The sequence below is a fragment of the Rattus rattus genome, chromosome 3 (assembly GCF_011064425.1).
Source record: "Rattus rattus isolate New Zealand chromosome 3, Rrattus_CSIRO_v1, whole genome shotgun sequence".
NCBI classification, from domain to species: domain Eukaryota; kingdom Metazoa; phylum Chordata; class Mammalia; order Rodentia; family Muridae; genus Rattus; species Rattus rattus.
Genome location: NC_046156.1, coordinates 69320979 through 69343924, shown reverse-complemented (window position 1 = coordinate 69343924; position 22946 = coordinate 69320979). Strand labels below are relative to the sequence as shown.

The 22946-nt window shown below is 45.9% G+C and overlaps 1 protein-coding gene across 3 annotated transcripts in view; it reads right to left on the bottom strand.

Annotated features, from left to right (window-relative positions):
- Trim2 (tripartite motif containing 2) overlaps positions 1–22649 on the bottom strand; it is a 113153-nt gene extending 90504 nt beyond the window's left edge. Inside the window, exon 1 of one of the 3 annotated variants that reach the window (XM_032898167.1) lies at positions 22534–22649. In XM_032898167.1, coding sequence (XP_032754058.1) covers positions 22534–22563 — 30 coding nt within the window. In that variant the 5' untranslated portion in view covers positions 22564–22649. Of the gene's footprint in view, positions 1–10644; positions 11063–22533 lie in introns of those variants that run through there. The other 2 variants (XM_032898168.1, XM_032898171.1) reach the window with 2 other exon arrangements.
- Positions 22650–22946: the final 297 nt, after the last annotated feature.

The window sequence follows — 22946 nt, the reverse complement described above, 5'->3', positions numbered from 1 at the left end:
TTTCTTCACCATTATTGGAAAGCATTCTTCAGAATGCCTTCTTAGATCTGTTTGCACTCTAGGTTGTCTCTTCTGTGCTGGCAAGTCTATGTCAATTTGACACAAGCTAGAGCGATCTGAAAGGAACCTCCATTGAGAAACCCACCATGAGATCCAGCTAGACAGCATTTTTTTTTTTTTAAATAGTGATTGATTCGGGGAGGGCCCAGCCCATGGTGAGTGGTGCCATCCCTGGACCTACACGAAAAGGTTCTATAAGAAAGCAGTCTGAGCAAGCTACGAGGAGCAAGCCAGTAAGCAGCACCCCTCTGTGGTTTCTGCATTAGCTCCTGTAGGATCTTGCCTTGTTTGAGTTCCTGACCTGGCTTCCTTTCAGTGATGAACAGCAAAGGAAGTGTGACTCAAAGAAACCCTTTCCTCCTCATCTTGCCTTTTGGTCCTGGAGTTTCGTCGAAGCAATAGAAACCCTTACGGAGACACTTTCATTCAGAGTCTTCCACAATTCTCTTGTTATTGTCCCTACAGGTGGAAGCCAGGACCTCGTGCATACTAAGCAAGGGCCCTAGCATAAGCTACCTTTCTGACTCCTAGTATCTCTTCATCATGTATCATTCAGTCGGGAACTACTGAGCATCGGGTCTAGTGAGAAGGATGTCCTAGGTGGGAATAGTCCTTTTAGCCATCAAATTCCTGGAGCATTCCTTCTAAAATGTTACTTCACACAAAGGGTCGTAGAGGAGACAATGTATCTATTTGTGTTTTAGTCTTTACTTGAGGTGCTGGAGAAGGAAGCCAGGATCCAGCACACACAGGTAAGCAAGCATTGTTCCACTGAAGCCCACCCTCAGCCCTGAAGGGAATTCGTTAAAGGTAAAGTCTTTCTCAACTCTGAGAGTAAATCATTCTTACGGTCTCCGTGCCAAGGGAGCCCAGCTAGTTAACTGCCGCACTGAAGGAATTATGGGCTTGAGCTGAGGGAGCAGGTTCCTCTAGATTCACGCCACCAGAGCCAATAAATTTCATGACTAATAGAGAGTGGTGGGAAGAGTAAAGAAAATAGCCAAGCACATCCTGGTGGGTCAACAGGGCAACCGTAATAAATAAGAAAGAGACAGCAGATTGTCAGTTCAATCTTCCTGGCAGCTCCAGTATCCTAGGCTCCAGGGAGAAACCACCTACAGTCTCCAATAAACATCTCTGATACATACGTTCATACACACACACACACACACACACACACACACACACACACACACACACACACACACACACACACACACACACGGTAATTACTCTAAGCCAGGAGTTTAACATTTGCTTGTTTGTGGGTTTTGTTTCTTTCTTAATTGAATTCTATTGATTTACAACTGAAAGCTAACCAGAATGCTAACCATTCAAGCAAAATAGAATGGAAATCCAACTACAAGTATCAATACGGTTTGTCCCATGAACACTGCAGATTGAGGAAGAGCTGTTGGCCTCACTGCCTGTCTCAAATAAGACACACTGCAGTGGGACAGAGTCCGTATGTTTGGTGTTCACAGCCTCAAACTGCCAAACCTTCTTCATGAAAGCCTCCATATGACTTTAATTTAAATTTTTTAAAATTTTTATTTATTTTATGTATATGAGTACATTGTTGCTGTCTTCAGACACACCAGGAGAAAGCATCAGATCCCATTACAGATGGATATGAGCCACCATGTGGTTGCTGGGAATTGAACTCAGGACCTCTGGAAGAGCAGTCAGTGCTCTTAACCACTGAGCTCCATGCTCTCTCCAGCCCCACGACTTTAAGTGAACTGTTTCTGTTTTAAAGTGAATAAACGAATGCTTTAGTAGAGAGGGGATAGTACGAGGCAGTGCTTACTTAGCTCAGGATAGCCTCAAACTCACTAGAAAGGTGAGGCTAGCCTTGACCTCTAATTTCCCCTGCCTCTGCCTCACAGCTGAACCTTCTCTTCCCATGTCACCTTTGATCTTTGTTCTGAAAACTTGTGCCAAAGATTGTGAATGAACCAAGAAGCAATAATTCCAAGTTGTGGCTGTAAACTCTAATTACTGCAATAGCCATTGTGTGCAAAGTCACAGGCTGAGCCCTGGGTGGTCTCACAGGGTACAAGCAGAAGGTCTGGGGGTCTTTTATACCTTCCTGACCAGCCATTAGCAGACTAGCAGAATGTCTGTATACGGCTGTCTGAAGCCTGACTGGTTCATAGAGGACTTGATGTCACTCTGGTGAATGCAAAGACCTAAGAAAAAGCAAATGGCTTAGGAGACATCTAGGAAAAGCACTTTACTTACTTCTGTCTTGACTGGGGTTTAGCATTGAACATTCTGTTGGAAATAAGCCTCAAGCATGCCGAGAATATTTTGTTCCGCATTATAAATGCAAACCAGCTTCTATGCAGATGGAATTCTCAATTTTATAACCCCATAAATCTGTCTTCCTCCATAACAGAAACTGATTTAACTATTGAAAGCAAGTCCAAAAAAAAAAAAAAAAAAAAAAAAGACCTATTCTGGGTGTTTAGAGAGGCTCTTTAGGTAGTAATGGGACCTGTGGGTATAGCTTGGTGATAGAGCTCCCATGAACATGACAAGGCTTTGAGCTCAAAGCCAGTAGAGAGAAAGAAAGAGTGAATGAAAGAGAGAGAGAAAGGAAAAGCCAGGAGTGGTGGCATACACCTTTAATCCCAGCACACAGGACAGGCATGGGAATCTCCAGAGCGTTCAAAGCCAACTTGATCCACGTAGAGAGGTTCAGGGAGGAGGCAATATGAATTTATATGAATCTGACCTGTTATAGATTTTTAAATTTTAAAAATAAATAATAAATGTATTAAAAATTTAGAATCTTTGTTCAAGCAAAACACTTATGTAACTTACAGGCAAAATATTTATAAAGGAAATACCTGAGAAATTTAGTATTTTATTGTTTAATGAAACTGTATTTATAAGTGAGCTGGGGGTTAGGGTTGTAGCTGATAGTGTTTTTTTTGGGGGGCCTGGTGAACCCAGAGTCTGTTACATGTTAAGCTTGTGTTGTACAGCTGAACCACACCCGCGGCCCCTATTAAATCTTTCTACATTGTCTAGTGGCTGGTTTGTGCAGCTCAGAGTAGATTTAAGGCTTCAGGCATAGATTACTTTGTACTTCAGACTTCTGGATGGAAAACTGTTGGGAGCAGAGGGCGAGAGAGGAAGGAACCTCCTAGGGTAATTGCTACTTTATAGCAGAGATTGAGGAAAAGCAGAAAGGGATTGCACTGGTTTCCATCCCTCCCTTGGGCAAACGGCTCCCTGTCACTTCATTGTACGCAGAGTGGGTGCCAGCCACATGACTGGAGTGAAAGAGACCATTTATCAGCACAGTGCATTTGTGCTGCAGAGTGTGTGCTACGCAGATGGCGAACGTATTGTTCTCATGAAAGGGAAACAGCTCTGCAAAGGAGAATTTTAATGGCAACGATCTGGGGTCGGTACTCTGCAAACTTGATTTCATTACATTCGGTTTTGATCACTGTCTTCATTATTGGCAGAGTGAGATGAAAAGATATCCAGCTTTGGCCATTTGTTCTGCACAGCAAGTCACCATGCTGACATCCCTATTACCGTTGACAGAGCTGCATAAACCGAGTGTGAGCTTGTAGCCTAGTCTTTCTCACTGGCAAGATTACTTTTTCTGTACTTAAAACCGTTCTAAAGCTACTCAGTACTGCTTGTCTCAGCCATGACAAGCCTCCATAAGGGACAGTGGCCGGGGCCCTCTGGTCTAGAGAGCCAGGAGGTACTAACTATATAACTAAGATGTGAGCAAATAATAGGTAGCAGAGAATAGCCTTGTTGGGGCACCAGTGGAAGGGGAAGCCCTTGGTCCTGCCAAGGTTGGAGCCCCAGTGCAGGGGAATATGGGGGGGGCAGTAAGGGGGATGTATAGGGGGAATACCCGTATGGGGAAAGGGGAGGGAAGGGAATGGGGGCTTATGGACAGGAAACCGGGAAGAGGAATAACGTTTGAAATGTAAATAAAGAAATATATCTAATAAAATATTTTAAAAAGATAGGAGCAAATAGAAGGGTAAGCAAGGGTGACTCCTATTACAAGGAGCAGAAGGTGAAGGGCATCAAGTAGAACATCTGTGAGCCACATAGGTGTTTATGGGTAGCAAGTGGCTAACCCTGAAGCTTTCAGCCCCTGTGAGTAGCCTTTTATTTACTCTCTTTGGAAGACTGTTTCTTGGCCATGTAAAATATTGGTTCAAGGAGGACCCAAATTATGCATTTACATTTCACACAATGTTTGACTTTACAGCTTCTTTTTTTGACTGAAGCAGAATCCAATGCACTGGGTGAAAGGAAGGACTCTGACTATATTCTGCACACCAAAGACGGGTCAGTAACTCAGATCTAGAAGGAAACAATTCACATGGTAACATCAAAGAGATCCCTGCATGTGGAGGAAGCCTCTGCTTCAGCCAAGGTAAACTGTACTGCCTAATCTCAAACTGTAAGAAAGAGGGGGGTCAGGTCTGACCCCAAGCTTTGCTTCTTTTGAGTGTTCTGAAAGTTCCTGCTGCTCCCTCACCTTCCCCGGGCTCCTAGATAGCAAGTTTAATTCCCAGCAGAATCATAACCAAGGCAGAACGTCTGGCTGAAAAAAATAGACTTGCGCTCTCCATTGTCCTCAGTGGCCAAAGACACACAGGAAAGCTAACAATATGCAAATCCTGTTCAATGTGCCTAAGACCTTTTTCATCTCTAAGCAAAGGCCCGGAAAACTCATTCAATTTGCTGGCTTCAGACGATGGCTTCAGACGATGGCAGAAAGTGCAACACTAATTTAAATAAATTGTATGTAGTCAAAGAAAACGAGACGGCTTTGTCTTTGTTTAGTCTGAGGGGCTATTTTCGTGATTGCAGGGGTCTGATATCATCTTCTCAATTACTGCAAAGCTCAAGAGTGTCTATCATTTACCCTCAAGCAACACTCCCATTATGGGTCATTTTGCAACTACCCATCCCACTCATAGCCACTGCAAAACTGGGCATCTGCGGAAGTAATCCCCTGGGAGCAAGGCTACTAAGAGTCTTTGAGAGTAAATAAGCAACAAATACTAGGACACTGGTTATGTTTAAAGACCCAAAAAGATACTTTCTACCACCAAGGGACATGTATCTCAGTCCCAGGGGTCTTTAGATTCTTCCAGGCAGTGTTTGCACCTGAACCTCCAAGTTCCCCAAAGATTTCTTTTGCTGTTGTGCTTTTTTTGAGACAGTCTCACCACGTAGCTCTGGGCTGGTCTCAAAAGTCTAGTACTTCTGCCTCAGCCACCTAAGAGCTGACTGGATGGGATGACAGGGTGTTATGGTAGCAATCTTCCCATAAACCTCCAGTTTAGGGAGATGTTTATTAGGGTATAGGATACTCTCAAGAAAAGTCAAACATTGTATACTGCAAGGATACTCCTTAAACACAGGAAGTAAGCAACTCATGCCTCCGGAAGTTCCTAAAACTGAACAAATACACTAGGCCTTTCTCTCCTAAGCATATATAAGCAGTAAGGATTGCCGAGAGACACTCTCAGACCTGCCAAGCCACTCGCAAGAAGACAGTGACCAGCTGACCTGCCTAGAAGACTCTCAGCAAGCTGTGCTGTTTAGAAGAGGCTCAGATCTGAACCACCTGGAAGAAAGAGACCAACCTAATTGCCTACAAGAAGTAAGGACTCCCCCAGTCACCTGGAAGAAGCAGAAATCAGCCTAGGGACCTAGAAAAGGCTCAGACCACGGGTATCAAGAGACACTCTCTAATCTGTTGAGTTGCCTGTAAGCTGTGTAGAATGCTCCAGCTTTCCAGCTGTGGTGAGCTGTCAACTATGTTGGGGGTGGGGCTGGGGGGTTGGGGATGCATCCATATTTGAGTCATCTCTACTCCTGGAGATAACCCCAATAAAGCTCAATAGTTCATCAAATTGGACTTTGGTTTTGTCCTTACTTTGATCTGTAGTTGATTCCCTATCTGGGGTGAGCAGACATTTGTTCATGCCTCCACAGGAATAGTGTCACACAACACAGAGGGGTAGCACCAGTCCCAGCTGGAGGGAAGGCTTGGAGGAAACTGGTGGGAGAAGGAGGCTCCTAGTAGCTACTCAAAAGACATTACCAATGCTTGAAAATGGCTTCCAGGCTTAGGAGCCTGATACATTGTATAAAGGAAGACTTTATACACTGCCCCATCTGCATCATTGCTTTTCCAGCTCATAAAGCAGGACTTTGAAATCAGATCTTTTCTCCATAAATCTCTGGCCGACAGACTAGAATAGTGTCTTGAGAGGCACCTTTCCTTCCTTCTACCAGACAGAGCAGAACAATCTAAATGAACACTTGTAGGGACTTGAGGTAGAGTTCATTATTAGTAAGTGTGAGGCCCCTACCCACAAGCAAAATAAAACCTTCTAACTTTCCCACCACTTTTTGGTCTTACAAAAGCCAAAATCTGTAACTTGCCATATTTGGGGGTCTAAAAATCACCACTTCTGAAAAACAACACAGAGAATTCTACAGCGTTGGTCTAGGTCTAAAAAGGAGAGAGGAAAAGGTAAGAATGATTTTTAACTTCTCTTGATACTTTAGTTTAAATTGATGGGTGCATCTAAAGGGAGGTACAGGGCATCTCTAAGAGAAGCAGACACTCTGAAAACCCAACGACATTTACACACTGAAGACGGGAATTTTAAAAAACTAATCACTTCCTGGAGCTGCGGCCATCTCTAGCATCCTCAGCAAACTGCTACTGGAAACTGGATGTGGAAGTTGGGATGTCTCAGGTGGATTCATTTGTTTCCAGTTAAGCAGAAGGAAGCCTGTATCCGTCACTTCCATTTGCACATTTCTAACCCACCACAGGTCGATGACAATGCAGGCAGATTACACTGATTTTGTTTGATCCAAGGACTCGGGATAGGCAATTTTTTGTTTGTTTGTTTTTTGGTGTGGTGCTGGATGAAACCCAGGGCCTTGTGCATGCCAGGAGGCAACCCACACCTTCCATTTACAGACCCCAGGATGTCAGCATCTCCTAGGACCATTCTGCATAAATAAATTTAATAAATTTCATGTAGACATACAATGTGTTCGGCGAAATGGGAACAGTGAAAATTCTAGAGAAGTGATATTTCTGTTCTATCATTAAGTTGAGAGTCAATGGCAGGATGCAATATGTGTGTGTGTGTGTGTGTATGCATAAATATATAATATATATTTATATATTATTCATATATATAAAACATAGGAAGTAACCATATATATATTAGCAAGTCTCTTTTATTTAATGATTTTATATGCATTTTATTTACATTGGAAACAAATTGTATATATTAAATATATATAAAATAAATATATATATATATATATAAAACATAGGAGGTAACCATTGTGAAGAAATTTTAATATGTGAAAACATAAGTACTGGTTCTAAGGTTTAACTTCTACCAAACCCCACAAGTGACATAAAATCCATGTGGGAAGTAAATATTGGTTTGGTATCACCATATTTATCCCCCTTAATTTTCTATTTACCTCAAAAAAGTTGCAGTTGTCAGTTCCTTTTGTGTCTAAGATCAAACACCCTCCATAGGATGAGACTTTAAGTATCTCTTTTTCCAGAGAACTTATTGCATTGAACACACTGATAACTTGTGGGGCTTTCTTTTTAAAGACTTGCTAACTAGGGGCTGGAGAGATGGCTTAGCACTTAAGGAAACTGGTTGTTCTTTCAGAGGACCCAGGTTCAAGTCCCAGGACCTACTGTCTGTAACTCCAGTTCCATGGTATCTGATACCTTCACACAAACATACATGCAAGCCAAACATCAATGTAAATAAAATACATATAAAAATAATTAAATAAAAGAGACTTGCTAACTAGCCATTCAGTTTTAAAGTCTAATATATAAGAATATAAGAAATAGAGCAATTCCTTGGTATCTGAAGGGGTTGGTTCAAGGACATCCTCACCCCCATAGAAACTAAACTCTGCATATAACTAAGTGCTTCTATTAAACCACACACTATTGCACATAGCCCATGCCTATCCCCTGCCCATTTTAAGTCATCTCAGATTGTTTGTAATGTCTATGCAGTTTTGAATTACAGTTCTGATGTGCTGTTTAAGGAGTAAGGACCAGACAAAAAGGGGGCTGCTTGTTCAGTAGGAACACGATACCATGGTGGGCCTCACTGAATAAGGAATGTCAGCAATAAGGTAATACCTTCCATTGATTGAATCTTAGCTGTGGGAGCCATGGGTGCAGGGAGCCAACTTTAACTTTGATGGCGGGTCTGATAAAGGCCTCAGTCTCTGCCACAAGGGTTTTATGATAACTCTGACTGGCAGGGTCACTCATGCAGACATTCTGGAGTGGTTGTGCTTGAGAATGCCACATTGTCCCAGCCTTAATCATTAGCAACCTCATGAAAAGGCATTTCTGAAGAACCTGTCAGAACAAACCTTCAGTGAGTAAACTAATCAAATGAACACTGCCTTTTACATATTGATTATCCAAGATAAGAAATAAGATAAACTAAGCAACGTCATCTTCAGCCACGGTAAAGAAAGGAGGATAATCTGATATTTTCCTTTCAGGATTCTGGGACTTCCTTTCCAAAGCTTCTTTGGAAATTGCTAATATTACCCCATTGGGATATCTTCACTGAATGAGACACAGCCACAAAGTAATGAATTTGGAGAGCAGTAAACTGCTGTATCTTGAATTGTAAACAAATTACTCTTAATCTGCAATGGTAACTATCAGTTCTTCCTAAAGAGTCAATAGACTTCTCAACCCAAGGGCAGAGAAAAGGAAAAAAAAAAAAAAAAAAAGTCAGAGCATGTAATGTTGGTTGTACTTTCTAACCCATTTATATTTAGTGTCCTATGATCAGTTCCTTCTAGTTGTACTTCAGTATAAAATAAAAACTACAGTCTTACAAACAATAATCCATTCAAGCCAACAGTAACAGGATGATACAAGGATAACTAAAGATATGGCTGCCACATTTGCTTTTTGACAGACACAGTACAATTTATTAAATGGAGAGTTTTCTAGGAAAATAAAGGTAAGGTTTGGGTAGACATTCTCAGAAAATACTGATAGGGAACATTTTCACCTAAACAAACATTGATAATGACAGGTGATGACCTCATGCATGCCACAATCCAAAATGAGGTCACGGTAATTGAGTGAAATAGAATTCTACAAGTGAGTGAGGGAAGAAAGGGGATGCTGTCAGGAAAAGAAGACACTAACAGGAAGGCAGTGAGATATGGTGTGACCCTTCCCTGCTCAATCCTGAGTGTAGAAGGCCTTGCCCAACTCACCAAAATCCATATTTACCTGAGGGAGAAAGGAGGCAGAGCCGGTCTTTTCCTAATTGATCTTTAATGATGATATGAGCCTACTACATTTAAACAGGATGGGAATGTAATATGTGTCATAAAAGGTCTATAAACTACTTTCTGTCTTTGGTGAAGGCGGAGTTGGACCAAGTGCTCTGAATCACTCCTGCTCTTTTGTTGCTTGGAGTTGAAGGGCCAGTGCTAACTGCCAGGGGTGAAATCAAGTGGAAATCTGAAACTAAAGGTCATGTACAATCCAGCACGATAACTCCCGCCCCCAGTAAGGAATCTGGAAATACTAGTTATGCTGTGCTGAGCTTATAACTATATTCTAAGGATCCAGATGTGAAGGTTAAGCTCCATTTTAGAAGGAAAAAAAAATTCCAAATCCTGAGCGGCAGCGGCGGGGGTAGGGGTGTGGGAGGTGGAGGCGGGGGGGTTCGGGGGCTGGGGGTGGGGGTGGAGGGGTGAGGGTGGGAGTGGGGGAGGGGGAGGGCATAGATAGGCACACTGTCACAAGAACAACCTCTCAGGTATATCCTAGGGTCTAGCCTAATCTTTAGACTCTCAGAACTCCAAATGCTCTTACATGTACTCCCTAAAAAGCATTTGAGAGCAGGAGCTCATTAGTTCATCCGAGTATTTGATCACCAGAACCTCAAAATAAACAAACACGCCCCCCCCCAAATTAAAAAGCATTTGAATTTAATGCTATCTGTGTCCTAACTCGACTAAGGAGGTGCAGAAAATAAGTCAGTTGCTCCCTAGAATTGATTAGATTACGAATGGGAAAGGGTCTGGGGTTCGCGGGTTGCTTTGCATCTGACAAGCATCTTTTTTTTAGGACAAGCTTCCTCCCCACCCCCAATCCTTCACCTCTTGACAGCAGCATGCAATTTTCAACATCAATCAAAAAGCCCCCTTTAATAAAGCAGAAGTATAGCATGAGTTGGTCTTAAAAACTAATCGGAAGGGAATCTAGTTGAGTAGTCCCTTCAAAGAGAAAGAACATTTTTTTTTTTTAAGAAATAGGAAGGACGCGAAAAAAGAAGATGCCTTTCCAAGCTTTAAGATTGTAGAATAGCTTTCTTCTCCAAATGACTTTGCAAGCGTTCCTCGCAGGTCAGTGTCTGCAGGGGTCTGTGGAACCCTGGGAACACTGTTGGCAGGATGACAGCACCAAAAAGCCGCAGCCCAAGCCGAAATGCCCGCGCCCCGCACGCCCCTGCCCTCAGGGACACTTACCGCGACCCTCGCGGCTGCTGCTCGCACCCGGATCTCTGGCGGCGGCGGACCCTGGTGTCCCGGCTCCCGCCCCACGCGGCCTCGCGGTCACACGGCTCGCTTGAGGGACGCGGTGTGAGCGGCGGACTCGGCAGAGAGAACGGACGCGAGGAGCGGAGCTGGCCTCGCGGGCCGCGCCGGGGCCTTCCCTCCGTGTCGTCGGTGCCAAACAGCTCCCCTCTGGGTCACTTCCATTCTGTGCTCAGTCCCAGAGCCGCGAGACATCTGTTTTCCATAAGCCTCGCGCAGAGGCAAATCCTGGATTAAATGCCAGAGCCCACACCGCAGCTGATCCGCGCACAAAGAGCCGCGGACAAACACGCAAGTTGGTGCCCAGTTCCAGAACGACCCCGATGACTAAGGCGGCCGCAGTTGGGATGCGCCAATCCGCGGCTGGCTGGGTTTTCAGGTCTACTGCGGGAAACACACACACACACACACACACACACACACACACACACACACACACACACACACACACACACACACACACACCCAGCCCGCCCGCCCACCCCACGAAAGCACGCTCTGTCCCTGCAGGGGAAGTGACTTCAGCTGCACCCGGCTGAGCGAGCTCGACTCAGCCGGCCTCCACCGCCGAGCCTTCAGTATTGAAAGCAAACACTGCTGAACGTGAAGGGGGGCCGGGGGGAGGGGGGAGCTCGGCATTTGCTTTAATTCCAATTCACCAGTCAATTATCATACAGTCAGCGCTGAAAATAATGAGGAAATGCTGTCGTTGCAAATTGATTTTTCACTCTCCAAAACAGCTGGGCAAAATTGCTGCCTCCCCACCCCCACCACCCTGCTCCATCCTGTCCCTTCCTCGCTTTGGAGTGTCTTGGACAGCGTGAAGTCGCTACTTACTCTCGAGTGTTCTACAGTCTAGGGCGGGTTGTGCCAGGAAGACTTACTAGTTCCCAACCCGGCAAAATTACTGTCAAAGGAACACAGGTTGGGGAGAGCACAGATGGGGATTTTCAATCACTCTGGAGTCCAAAGACAGTTCTCCGCCCCCATCCCCCACCTGCCACCACCTCCCAGACAAACCTTTTAAATTTTGGGCTTCTGCAGGCTATAGAACAAAGAGGCTAGGCACTAGCTGATCCTGAATGTGGCAATGAGGACAAACCTTGCCTTATGGTGGATGACAAGGAAGCTAGGTTGCTTGTCCATAAACTGGGATCCTGTCATCTGGCTAGAAATTAAAGGGATCCTTTGAGAGATTTTGAGCTGGCAAGTGACATAATAAGATTCCCACTGCAGAAAGATAATTTCACAAGGCAAGTCCAACCTAGATAGCGAGTGGAGGTGAGTTTGAAATGAAGAGGAAGGACTCCAAAGACAGCAAGAGAGAAACTAGGATTATCACGCCCAATACAAGAGAGGAACACATATCATACAGAGGTTGTAGCCTGCTGCCTCGAGGTCTGTGCCTCCTGTAGCAGGAAAAGTAGCAGAAAATGAAAGAGGACCCAGAGAAGCCAGGTGTTGGGTTCAGAACCAGGTCACAGAAGTTGAATATGGTTACAATGCAAACCAACCACACAGATTTCTAAGGCGTTTGGGGCCTTCTGGCTAAGCAAGACAGGTTGGGCAGGTGTGGAGTTAGACATCAAGGGTAAATACGGAGCAGGGGAAAATGGTTCGGATTGGTTTGATGCATTTGCCAAAACAAAATATGTGGAAGTGAGGGTATTAAATAACAGAAATGCATTGCCCCTCAGCCTCGGGGAGTCTGCAGCCAATGTGATGGGGAGGGGCTTACTCCAGGGAGGGCCCGCTGGAGACCATTGTAGGCTCCTTGTGGCTTGTGGCATTGTAGCACTGATTTTCCCTGGCTCTCTCCTTGTGGGTCTGTGACCAGATGCCCCTCACCCCTGCTAGTCATATTAGGGTAGGGGCCAACCTTACTCCAGAATTACTGCACTTCACTAATTACATCAGTCCTCATGAGTCAGTCAGCTTTCTGTCATGATATCAAGATGCCTAAAATAATCAACTTAGAATAAGGGAAGGTTTATCTTGGCTCTGTTTCACACTGTTAATCCACGGAAGCCTGGGTGAGACATGATGTTGGGGACATGACAAAGGGGACCGGTTTACCTATGGTGGCCAGGAAAGAGATATGTATAGACTGTGCTTCCAAAATTCCCTTCAAGGACAGGTGCCCACAACTGAACTCATTCTATTAGACCCAGCCTCTAAAGTTGCACACTCCTGCGCTTGACAATAGCACTCAGGCTGGGGTTGGGGTAGGGGACAAGCCTTCAACACACAGACCTTTTGAGAAGTCTAAGATCTAATAGCATTTTGTTTCTGTCTTATAATTGGAAATTACCTTCTTTCCATAAAATGTCCCATTCTGAGGTATGGAGACAGGCGTTAAGGCTTTGACATAGGAATGTGGAGAAAACAATTGAACTCATAAGATTCACCCATTGTGGGCTGGAAAGATGGCTCAGTGGTTAAGAGCACTGACTGTTCTTCCAGAGGTCCTGAGTTCAAATCCCAGCAACCACATGGTGGCTCACAACCATCTGTAATGAGATCTGGTGCCCTTTTCTGGTGTGTCTGAAGACAGCTACAGTATACTGATATATAATAAATAAATAAATAAATAAATAAATAAATCTTTTAAAAAAAGATTCGCCCATTGTGAGCAGAGCTACATCAGAGGATGGAGAGGAAAAAAGCCATTGTAGGTGAGCAGGGGACACCTTGGGTGCAAAGAGTGAGAAAGAGGACCAGATAATACAAGAGGTTTTATTAAATTTCGGTTACACACACACACACACACACACACACACACACACACACACCCCAACTTGTCTGATCACATCTTCTATTTAACACTGCCTGGAAACTTGTAAACTTGTACTATTTTTTTTCCTAAAGTGTTTCTACTCTACATGAATCGATCATGTACCATGTATTACCTGGGCACAGGTTCTAAGTGCCAGTGGCTACTGTGAACACAACCACAGACACAGGTATGACAGCCTCCCCGTTTAATTCTACTTGCTTGGTCCTGATGCCAAGCCTGAAGGTCAACAACTGCCCCTTTCCTTCTAGACTCCCCCCTCCCCATGCCTCCCTTCTGTCTTAGTGCCAAAGCCCCTTGGGCCCTGCTGTGAGATTGAGACCACGTGTAACTTCTGGATCATCTTCAGTGCGATCCACAAAGCTCTGAAACAGCTTAGAGCACAATGAACACATATCTTTAAGAGTTTACATGTTATCTCACGGTGCTGACGACAGAAGCCAGGGCCTTGCACACACTAGGCAGGTGCTCTACCGTGAGCTGCAGCCCCAACTCTCCTCACACAGCTTTTTATTTGTAATTGTGTGGGGAGGGAGGCAGGAGTTACTCTATTGTCCAGTTTTGTCTCCAACCCACCCTGGCTCAAGCAATCCTCCTCCATCTCCTGAGTAGCTGGTACTCAGACACGTGCTACTGTGCCTGGCACTTCGTCTTACTTCTTACTCCAACAGTACTTGTGTACTTAACCCTCCATTGGAGGGCTGGCTGACATAAACAGGCCTCCTGAGAGGACTCTCTGGTGCTCAATGGACCAGAAGGGTGGAATTCTTTTGGGAATCAGTGAGGAAGTTTGTGAAGTGGGAAGGGATGTTCTGAGAATCCTGGGATGAAGTAACTAACATTACAAGGCTACGGCAAGGTCAAGGTGAAACTGTTTCCTGCTGGAGTTCTTTGTAGATCAGCTTCCTGACACCGCTGCTCAGTGACTGCAGCCTGCTTCTTTATAGACAGCTTGAATTTCACCTACTGATGTCTGCCTAGTATCTAAAATGTCACAATGACAAAAAGATTTGTGCATGAGACAGCTGGAAAGAGCCGGTTGCTTCAGCCTCAGGGGTAGCCAGGGTTTGCTGTGCACACAGGTTATGTACAGCGTCTTGGCACAGAAGGAGACAACACTGTTTCCTGTATCAAGAGTCAGATGACTAATGGGGGAAAGAGTCCAAGTACACAGTTAACTATGAGCCTTTCCATGAAAGAGGCACTGCAATTGTTCTGAGGACTCACGGGAAATGTGTGTGTGCACGTGTGTGTGTGTGTGTGTGTGTGTGCGTGCACGCGCGCGTGTATCCGAGTGTCTGTATGTATGAGTTACGTATGTGTATGCATGAGTATATGTATACATGTGTGTGTGCATGCATGCATGTGTTTGTGTGTGTGCAGGAGTGTATGTGTGTATGCATCAGAGTGTCTGTATGTATGAGTTATATGTGTGTATGCATGTGCATATGCATGTATGTATACATGAGTATATGTATGTGTGTGTGTATGTATGCACGAATGTATGTGTATCTGTATGTGTTGGAAATGAAACCCAGGAGCCGTGAGCCTTTGGAGTAAGTGCTGGAACAGTGAACTAGACTCGCAGCCTGTCCATTCTCTAGGGAGTGAGAAAGGCTTGATGGAGAGAGGGAGAGTTCGAGTGCGCAAAGAAGTCATCTGTTGGAAGACTGGAGGAAAAGCCAGGTGATATATTAGTGACATCATGTATGGCTCAGGTCATTAGAGACTGCTGACTCTTTAAGCCTTTGACCCTGACTCCCTCCTATGCTACCTGATTAAACTCCATATTTTCATCTGCCTCCTTCGGTTTCAGCTCGCACAGCTTTTGTGGTGTTAGTTCCTCCTAAGCTTGCCTTTCTTCTCTTTCCCCAGTCTATAGCCTATCTTTAACCCAAACCCAGACTGCAGACTTTGACTGGCCTTGGATGACTGCAGCCTCTTGGGAAGTCATGCACACACAGCAAGCCCTGACAGCAATAGTTACTTGGGTAGACAACTCATCTTCATTACTTTATGTGTGCCTCCAAAGGCCTGTTCGTGTCCTGTCTGTGTGTGTTCACACGCAGGTGTGCGCACATGTATGTTCTTGTGTGACCAGAAATCATAGGTCAACCTCAGGTGTCTTCCTCAGTCATGCTTACCATAGGCCCAAAGCAACGGTGTCAGAGAACCATGGTCTAAAACGTCTGAAACCATGAGTCAAAATAACGCTTTCTTACTTGAAGGCCTATTTAATGTGGAAAGTTGACTGACAGAGCTGGGAGCCATCTGAGCGTACGAAGTGTAAGCATCTCCGTCTGCAGCCTGACTGCCTGGTCCTGTCTCCCAAGTGCCTGCTCTCCCAGTCAGAGGCTGAGAGAGGACATTCCTTGGAACAAGAAACCAGAACAAAATCCAAGGTCCCTTTTAGTTAGCAGAACACACAATAGACACCAGCCTGGACCTAGGTTCTACAATCACCCTGTGAGGGAACAGGACAGGTGATCATGGGCAGCATCGGTGTAGCCCTACTTCCAATAAAGTGGAAGAGCCACCCCCAAGCAAAAGCACCCAATGCAGCAACAAGGAAGAGAGGGGCTGCAGTGGTTTTAATCCCCAGTTGCCACCCCAACTCTTCTTGCCAGGTTACCTCTTTCTCCTAACACACTAGGTGAGGGGGAACAAGCTGGATGTGGTTGCTACAGAAAAGGATTTACAAGTAGCTTGTAGGCTGCTGGAGACTGAGATGCCTTTCTGACCCATTAACCTCAATTTTTAGAGGATGGAGGTTGCGGGTTACCAACCCTTCTGCTTACCCTGTGCTACTGACTTCAGTTCCCCTCACGATCACTAGCTCTTCCTTCCTCAAGGACTTTGCCCTCGAAAACCACACCCAGAAGCTTGAGATAGCACTAGACCGGGCACAGCTCAGAGCCCATAGTTGGTGTGGTCTATAAGCAGAAAAGGAGGCTCCCACCAGAGACCAGTATTCTCAGAACGCCCATGTGGAAGGCAGGGATGCCTGCCCTTGCTCCACTCCCAGCTTTCTCCCAGCCTCAGTGACAGCTCAGACAATGGCATCCTTGGTTTATTGCAAGTGCTGAGTGTGGGAAGACAGCTGCTTTTTAATGTCTTGCCATTATCTGTCCTCGTCACATAGCCAACACGGCTTCTGGGACTTCTGGGGTCACTGCTGCCTTATAGGGGTCTTTCCATTTTATGTTGGTAATGTACCAGGAGTAATTAATATTTATGTTATGTCCCCAGTGTGCCCAGAACACAGAAAAGATTCAGAGATACAACAGCTATCCAAGCTGAGGATGGATTGAAAGAACTTTCATTCCTAAGAAAATGGTAATGGCTGCTATTTCTTGTTCAAAGGACTGACACAAGAAAAGAGCTGTGTCCAGGGATGAGCCTGTGCTCTAAGATCTGGCAAGAACCATAAAGCTCACAGCCCTCATTCTGTTTCCTTGGATCCAGAGGAAGAACTCTCGGGTTGGTGACATCGAAAGGACTGGGCTAGCCTGGGCACTCGGGAAATTCAATTTCCAGCTTTCTGGAAAGCACCTGGGACCACAAGAGAGAATAGAACAGATTTCACTGGGCTGCTGGAGCAGGCAGAGGCCACACACATTTTCCTTGAAGCCCCTGTTCAAGGATCACTATAACCACAGTCTTAAACCTCCACTGATTTCAGGAAACCGCGGTTAGCTGTGATCTAAGGTCATAAAATGGGACATTCTAGAAGCTAGCAGCCTGTAGGTGGAATGTCCACCCTATTGCTTACTCCTGTAAGTGCTCCTTGAGATTCACTATTGTTCACTGCTTGTTGTGCCTCATTAGAAAGAAAATTATAATAGATATGGGTGTGCAGAAAAGTCAGTGTATGCTCCCTCCACCCACAGGATCAGTGCTGTCTGCTACCTGCGGCATCAGTTCTGTACTCCACATGCACATTAATGCTCTCCTTTACCTGCAGCATCAATGCTGTCCCCACATGAGCATCAATGCTGTCCTCCACCTGCAGCATCAATGCTGTCCCCACATAAGCATCAATGCTGTCCTCCACCTGCAGCATCAATGCTGTCCCCACATGAGCATCAATGCTGTCCTCCACCTGCAGCATCAATGCTGTCCCCACCTGCAGCTCAGCTGTCCTCCCCCTGCAGCATCAATACTGTCCTCCACCTGCAGCATCAATGCTGTCCTCCACCTGAAACATCAGCTGTCCTCTCCCTGCAGCATCAATACTGTCCTCCACCTGCAGCATGTCCTTTGCCTACAGCACCAATGTTCTCCACCCACAGCATCAGTGTGTGTGTGTGTGTGTGTGTGTGTGTGTGTGTGTGTGTGTGTGTGTGTGAGTGTGAGAGAGAGAGAGAGAGAGAGAGAGACAGAGACAGACACAGAGACAGAGACAGAGACAAAGATGTGGGGGCAGGGATATGCAAACTAAACTAGTTTGGGAAGCATGAAAGTGGCCTTATGACACATGGTTCTGAGCTAATTAACAGCTTTAAAGTTCAGTTCAGTTGTAGGTTTGGGGAGGTGGGGTGAATGTGACTTAGTGGAACAGGGTGACCTGGCATGCAGGACACCCCATACACCCCATGTGACACCTGAGCACAAACAACTAAACAAAACAGAAAAGTCTCTATTCCACTCTTCTGGGAAGAGGGGAGAATTAAAAGACAAGACTTCCCGTAAGAATCTGTCCTTGGAGATTCTTGGCAGGGCATCTGCTATATCAAGGGTCACACACTGGCAACTGCCCCCGTGGGAGTAACAGGATTACAGACTGGCTTTGTGGGGCCATGGACTCCAAGGTCTTCCACATACCTGCAAAGAATAAATATCATTCTTAGAGATGGCTCCTGTGCTTGTGTGTGTGTGTGTGTGTGTGTGTGTGTGTGTGTGTGTGTGTGTGTGTGTGTGATGTCAGATATGGCCTTTGGATTCCCTGTGGTTTCTAGAGTCAACGGTATGAGGCTGGACTGCAGGCTGTGGGATGGGCTGTTCCTGCATCTCAGCTTGTCAACCACAGTGCTGGGAATTGCAGTGGAGACCCAGGGAAACTCTGTGGTAATTAGATCCTTGAAAGGCTGGGAGGGCAGAGGTGAGATAGGAGCTGTGCTCCCAGAGGGTGGCTCGAGGTGAAAGATGTCTAGAGGCTCCTCGGGAAGGTGTCTGATTTCCTTTCTGTCTTTTTGTTGAGTCCGTTTAATGTCCCTGGATGAAAAAAAACCAGGGTGTTTACTGAGTGTGGGTGACGGTGTATTTAGACTAGTTTGAAAGTTAAAGACAGCAGTAAACTCCAAAGTACAGGGACTAAGAATACATACCAAATTGTGACTCCTCCCATTGCTCCAGTAAGAAGGCCCCAGGAGCACAAAGGTCAGCAGGCTGTGTGTTCTTTAGATGAAAGGGAATGCCTGCCAGTTTTCTTGACTCCACTGTATTAGATCCTTGGCTTGGGGGCCTCCATTTTCTTAGGGTTTTCTACAGAAAGGGCCTAGTGAAGAAATGACTGCTCTTGTCTATCTTAGGAGGGGGCTGAGGCTGGGTTTTCTAAAGGGCTGCTTTTCTGTGGTGTGGGTGTGGCCTTTACTTTTCATCCTCTGTCCTTGAGTGGCTCCTGGCTTCCACCCTCATCCTGCAGGATCCGGCTTCTGTACTCAGAAACAATTTCAGCCTATTCTTTGTGGGAAACTTCTGAAACAAATTCTAGAAAGTTCCATCACAATGGGGGCATGCTTCATGGAGGAAGGTACAGGAAGGACATGCATTTTGAAGGCATTTCTGTTTCCTATCTTTCCAGTCCTCAAATAGCCCCAGGAGGGGCACCCTGTGATGGTGAGGAATGTGAGGGATCTGGACAGAGTAAGGGACTTCCCAGGACACATCATCAGTAGAAACTGGACACCTGAGATTAAGTTCAACTCTGGGGTATATGCTAGATTCACCAGATCTACCCATGGACCAAGAGTTAGAAAACTGAAGACATTGTCTCACAGACAGGTCAGATGACAGTGGCTCGAGGAACACATTTCATTCAAAGTCACCAGCCAGCCAGCGTGGTTTACAGACTAGAACACGACCCTGTACAGTTGACTGACTAGTTCCTCTCTCAAGAATTTTCAAGTAAACTTGGGATGCACTCTGTTGTAGTTAAAGCTGAATCTGCCTCCCAGGCCCATGCTCCCAGAAATAAGACTCAGACTCAAATTATATTTATAAATAACTTGCCATATGGCTAGGTCTACTCTGACTAGATCATAACTAAAGCTATCCTTTAATTTTAACCTGTGTCCGGGTATCAAACGTCCATATGTCTTTCTTACCTCTCTTCAGGCTCCTTCTCCCTCCTTCTCTCCCAGAATTCTTTCTCCTCCTGATGTCTCACCTCCATTTCCTAACTAAGCCACAGGCCAGAGGCTTTTTAATTGACAGACTAAGCATCCATACAATGTACAAGATGATCTCTCTATAGCACTATAGGTAAGGCCTATCACTGAATGCTTGTAGTTGGGAGATGGATGAGTTTATCACAGGGTTTCTGTGTTGTGCTGAGCAGTACTCAGCAGACTTCTTCTGGACACATTCAAACCTCACAATGGCCCAGTCAGAAACGCTAGAAAAGTGACTTGCCTAATACTACACAAATAAACCAGCAAATGGAAGAGTTGATCGGGATGAGCCTACATCAAAGCTTTTGCTCTTAGCCTCGTGCTCTGGAACTTCCCCCTCATCCTTCTGGGGTTACCCCACCAATGTGCAGAGCTGAGCCCCAAGACCTACCCTCGACTGTCCCTTCTTAGGACGAACCAAATTCTGTAGACTTGGGGACTAGTGCATAGAGACATAATGCAATTTATACAAATATATGTAAGAGGTGGCCTGACATATAAATCCTTAGACAGGTGTGATCTGAGACTTAGAATATAGTACAGATTATAGATATATAGGTATATATCTTGTCCCTGTTTCTTGGCAAACAGTTCTTGAAGCCATTAGGATGTACAAAAATGAAAAAGTACCTCTGTGTGCTCATGGGAATAGACAAAGGCCGAGGGCATCCCTTGGGAAGGGGTCTGATTGTCAGGAGAGCCATTCTCCTGCTGCAGCACCAGTGCCAACCTCCAGGAGGCAGGATGTTTCTGGAGATGGATTCAGTCCCCAGTGGCAATAACCTAACCAATTGAAACTATGCAATGAAGTCCCCACACAACAAAACAAAGCGGCCAATAACAACAGCAGTCCCAGTACATCTGCTGAACAGGTGAAGGTGCCGGGAGGACGCCTTCCGTACCCCATCTCTATCCCATGAATCTTTGCGCGTGGCTGCGCTCACATTCTCCGTTGCATCCTTCACGCCCCGCAGACATCAAAGGCGTTTCCCCGAGTTCCGCAGCCTTCTTTAACAACTCACTGAACTTGCGGGTAAGAGCCGCAGAAGTTCCAAGTTAGCACAAAGTCAGGCAGTTACATTGTTAGTCACCAAACCTTTTCAGGTTGCTGGGACAGCTGATGTCAGTAGCAAAAGACACAACAACCAGGAATGCGGTTAGCTCCTGGGGTGAGGCAATTTGCAGAACTTTGCTTTCAGAAATCAGAAGCTATCTAGTCCTGTAGGAGTGTGGGGATGCAGTGCCCCCAACAGACTGAATTTGCAGAGTGTGGCTGGAAGGCAGGTGACACGCACTCCTCCCTTTTGCACTGGTCCCACTCTGGGCAGTCTGAAACTCATTTTCTTTCCTTTACTAGCCTACTCCAAGGAGCAACTTCGCTCCCACCCCTAACCCCCTTCTTCCCCTGACTCCTACTCCTGACCACTGCATAAGGAGCCTGGCCTTGCTTGCAAACTGCTTTGTGCTTTCATACGGTGAACTAAACACCATGCTGCTTTTGGTCCAAATTGACTTGAGGACTTACTTTTGCATTCTCATCTAATTCCCCAGAAGGATGACAGTTTCAAAGGCACTGTATCCAGGTAACATACAATTCCTGAGGACGGGGAGGAGCCCGAGATTTGGGAGCAAACGGACCATGACTACCAGCCTCACTTCTACAGTTCATCAGACCGCTATCCACACCAAACACACAGTAAGTTCCCACACCACCGGGCTCCTCAGACAGAAATGTCTGATCAAAGCTGTCGGGGCAGTCCTTTTGCTCAGCAGGAGGGGGGTTTTCTAAAGCGGTTTCTAGGACAGTCTACCTAGGGTGCCCTGCAGCCATCACTCTCCTGCCCTCATCAATTCTTGTTGGGACAGGTGTCTACTGCCAAATGGGCTAAGATGAGGAAACCAGACTGACAGACATCCCCAGAAACCAGAACCAGGAACCACAAAGTATAGAGAGCAGATGGCTGCCCGAACCCCAGCAGACTCCCCCACCTCACAATATCCTCTGAACCATCGTAGGGGATGGGGGTGGGGCAGCAGGGGGCCCACTCCGCCACGCCCCAGCCTTTTCACTTCAGTAATCAAGGACAAACTCTCTATTCGCCCAAGGCTGTTCCTTACTCCACTACCCTTTGAGCAGTTTTATGGGGCAGTTAAACTTTACGGCAGCTTGCCGGCTCTCAACCATTCCCACATTTCTGAATGGCTGTTTATGACAAGTCCACTACCCCTTCCCTTTGAAAATACTAAAATATATTAGATCTCCCAAAGGGGGTCGACCCTGGATACACAAGGTACAGAAACTCCACTGTGGCAGACATAAGCTGTAAAGAGCGGCACTGGATAAGTGAATGGCTGAGCCGGCAGCATGGGGAGTGGGAGAGGGGAGTGGGTGTCGGTGGGGAGGGGAAAGTCTTCAGCTCAGCCCCATGCTGCTTTCTCTCTCCTTCCTCAGCTGGGTGGACCAGTCCCGTGTAAAGCTTCCTGGATCTCAGATACTTGTCTCCCCCTCATTCTGCCTTTGCAGACAAGAGCTAAAAAGTTAGCAACCGGATTAGACATAGCTTGTTCCCCTCCGTGCCCAAGATGAACCAGCCAGCCCAGAGGAAGACTCATCACAAATACAGAAGTTCTTACCTGGGTTCCATAACGGCCACTGCTGGGCATCAGAGACAGCCCAGCCTCCTCAGCACGAGGAACTCAGCTCCCTTTAGCCCTCAGACAAGTGAGCCCATGAGTTAAAGGGTGGCCCTTACAAAAACTACAAACAGCTTGTCAGCACAGACCAAGGGGAGGGAGGGAGGGGCCGTGGTATCAAGGGACAATGGGAGCCAATGATCAGCCTCTTTGAGCTCTGTTTGCTTAAGATATTGTGTTTCACCCAGAAGCAGGGAACACTGAGCAGGAAGGGCAATGCCTTTTTTTTTTTTTTTAATTGAGGTTCTCTTTGCTTCTGACCTCTTCTTGAACAACTATCTTCACAGGCCATGCCTAATCCCCTCAAATATGGCACAAGCTTGAATCCCACTCTGAAATCTCCGGTCCCTATT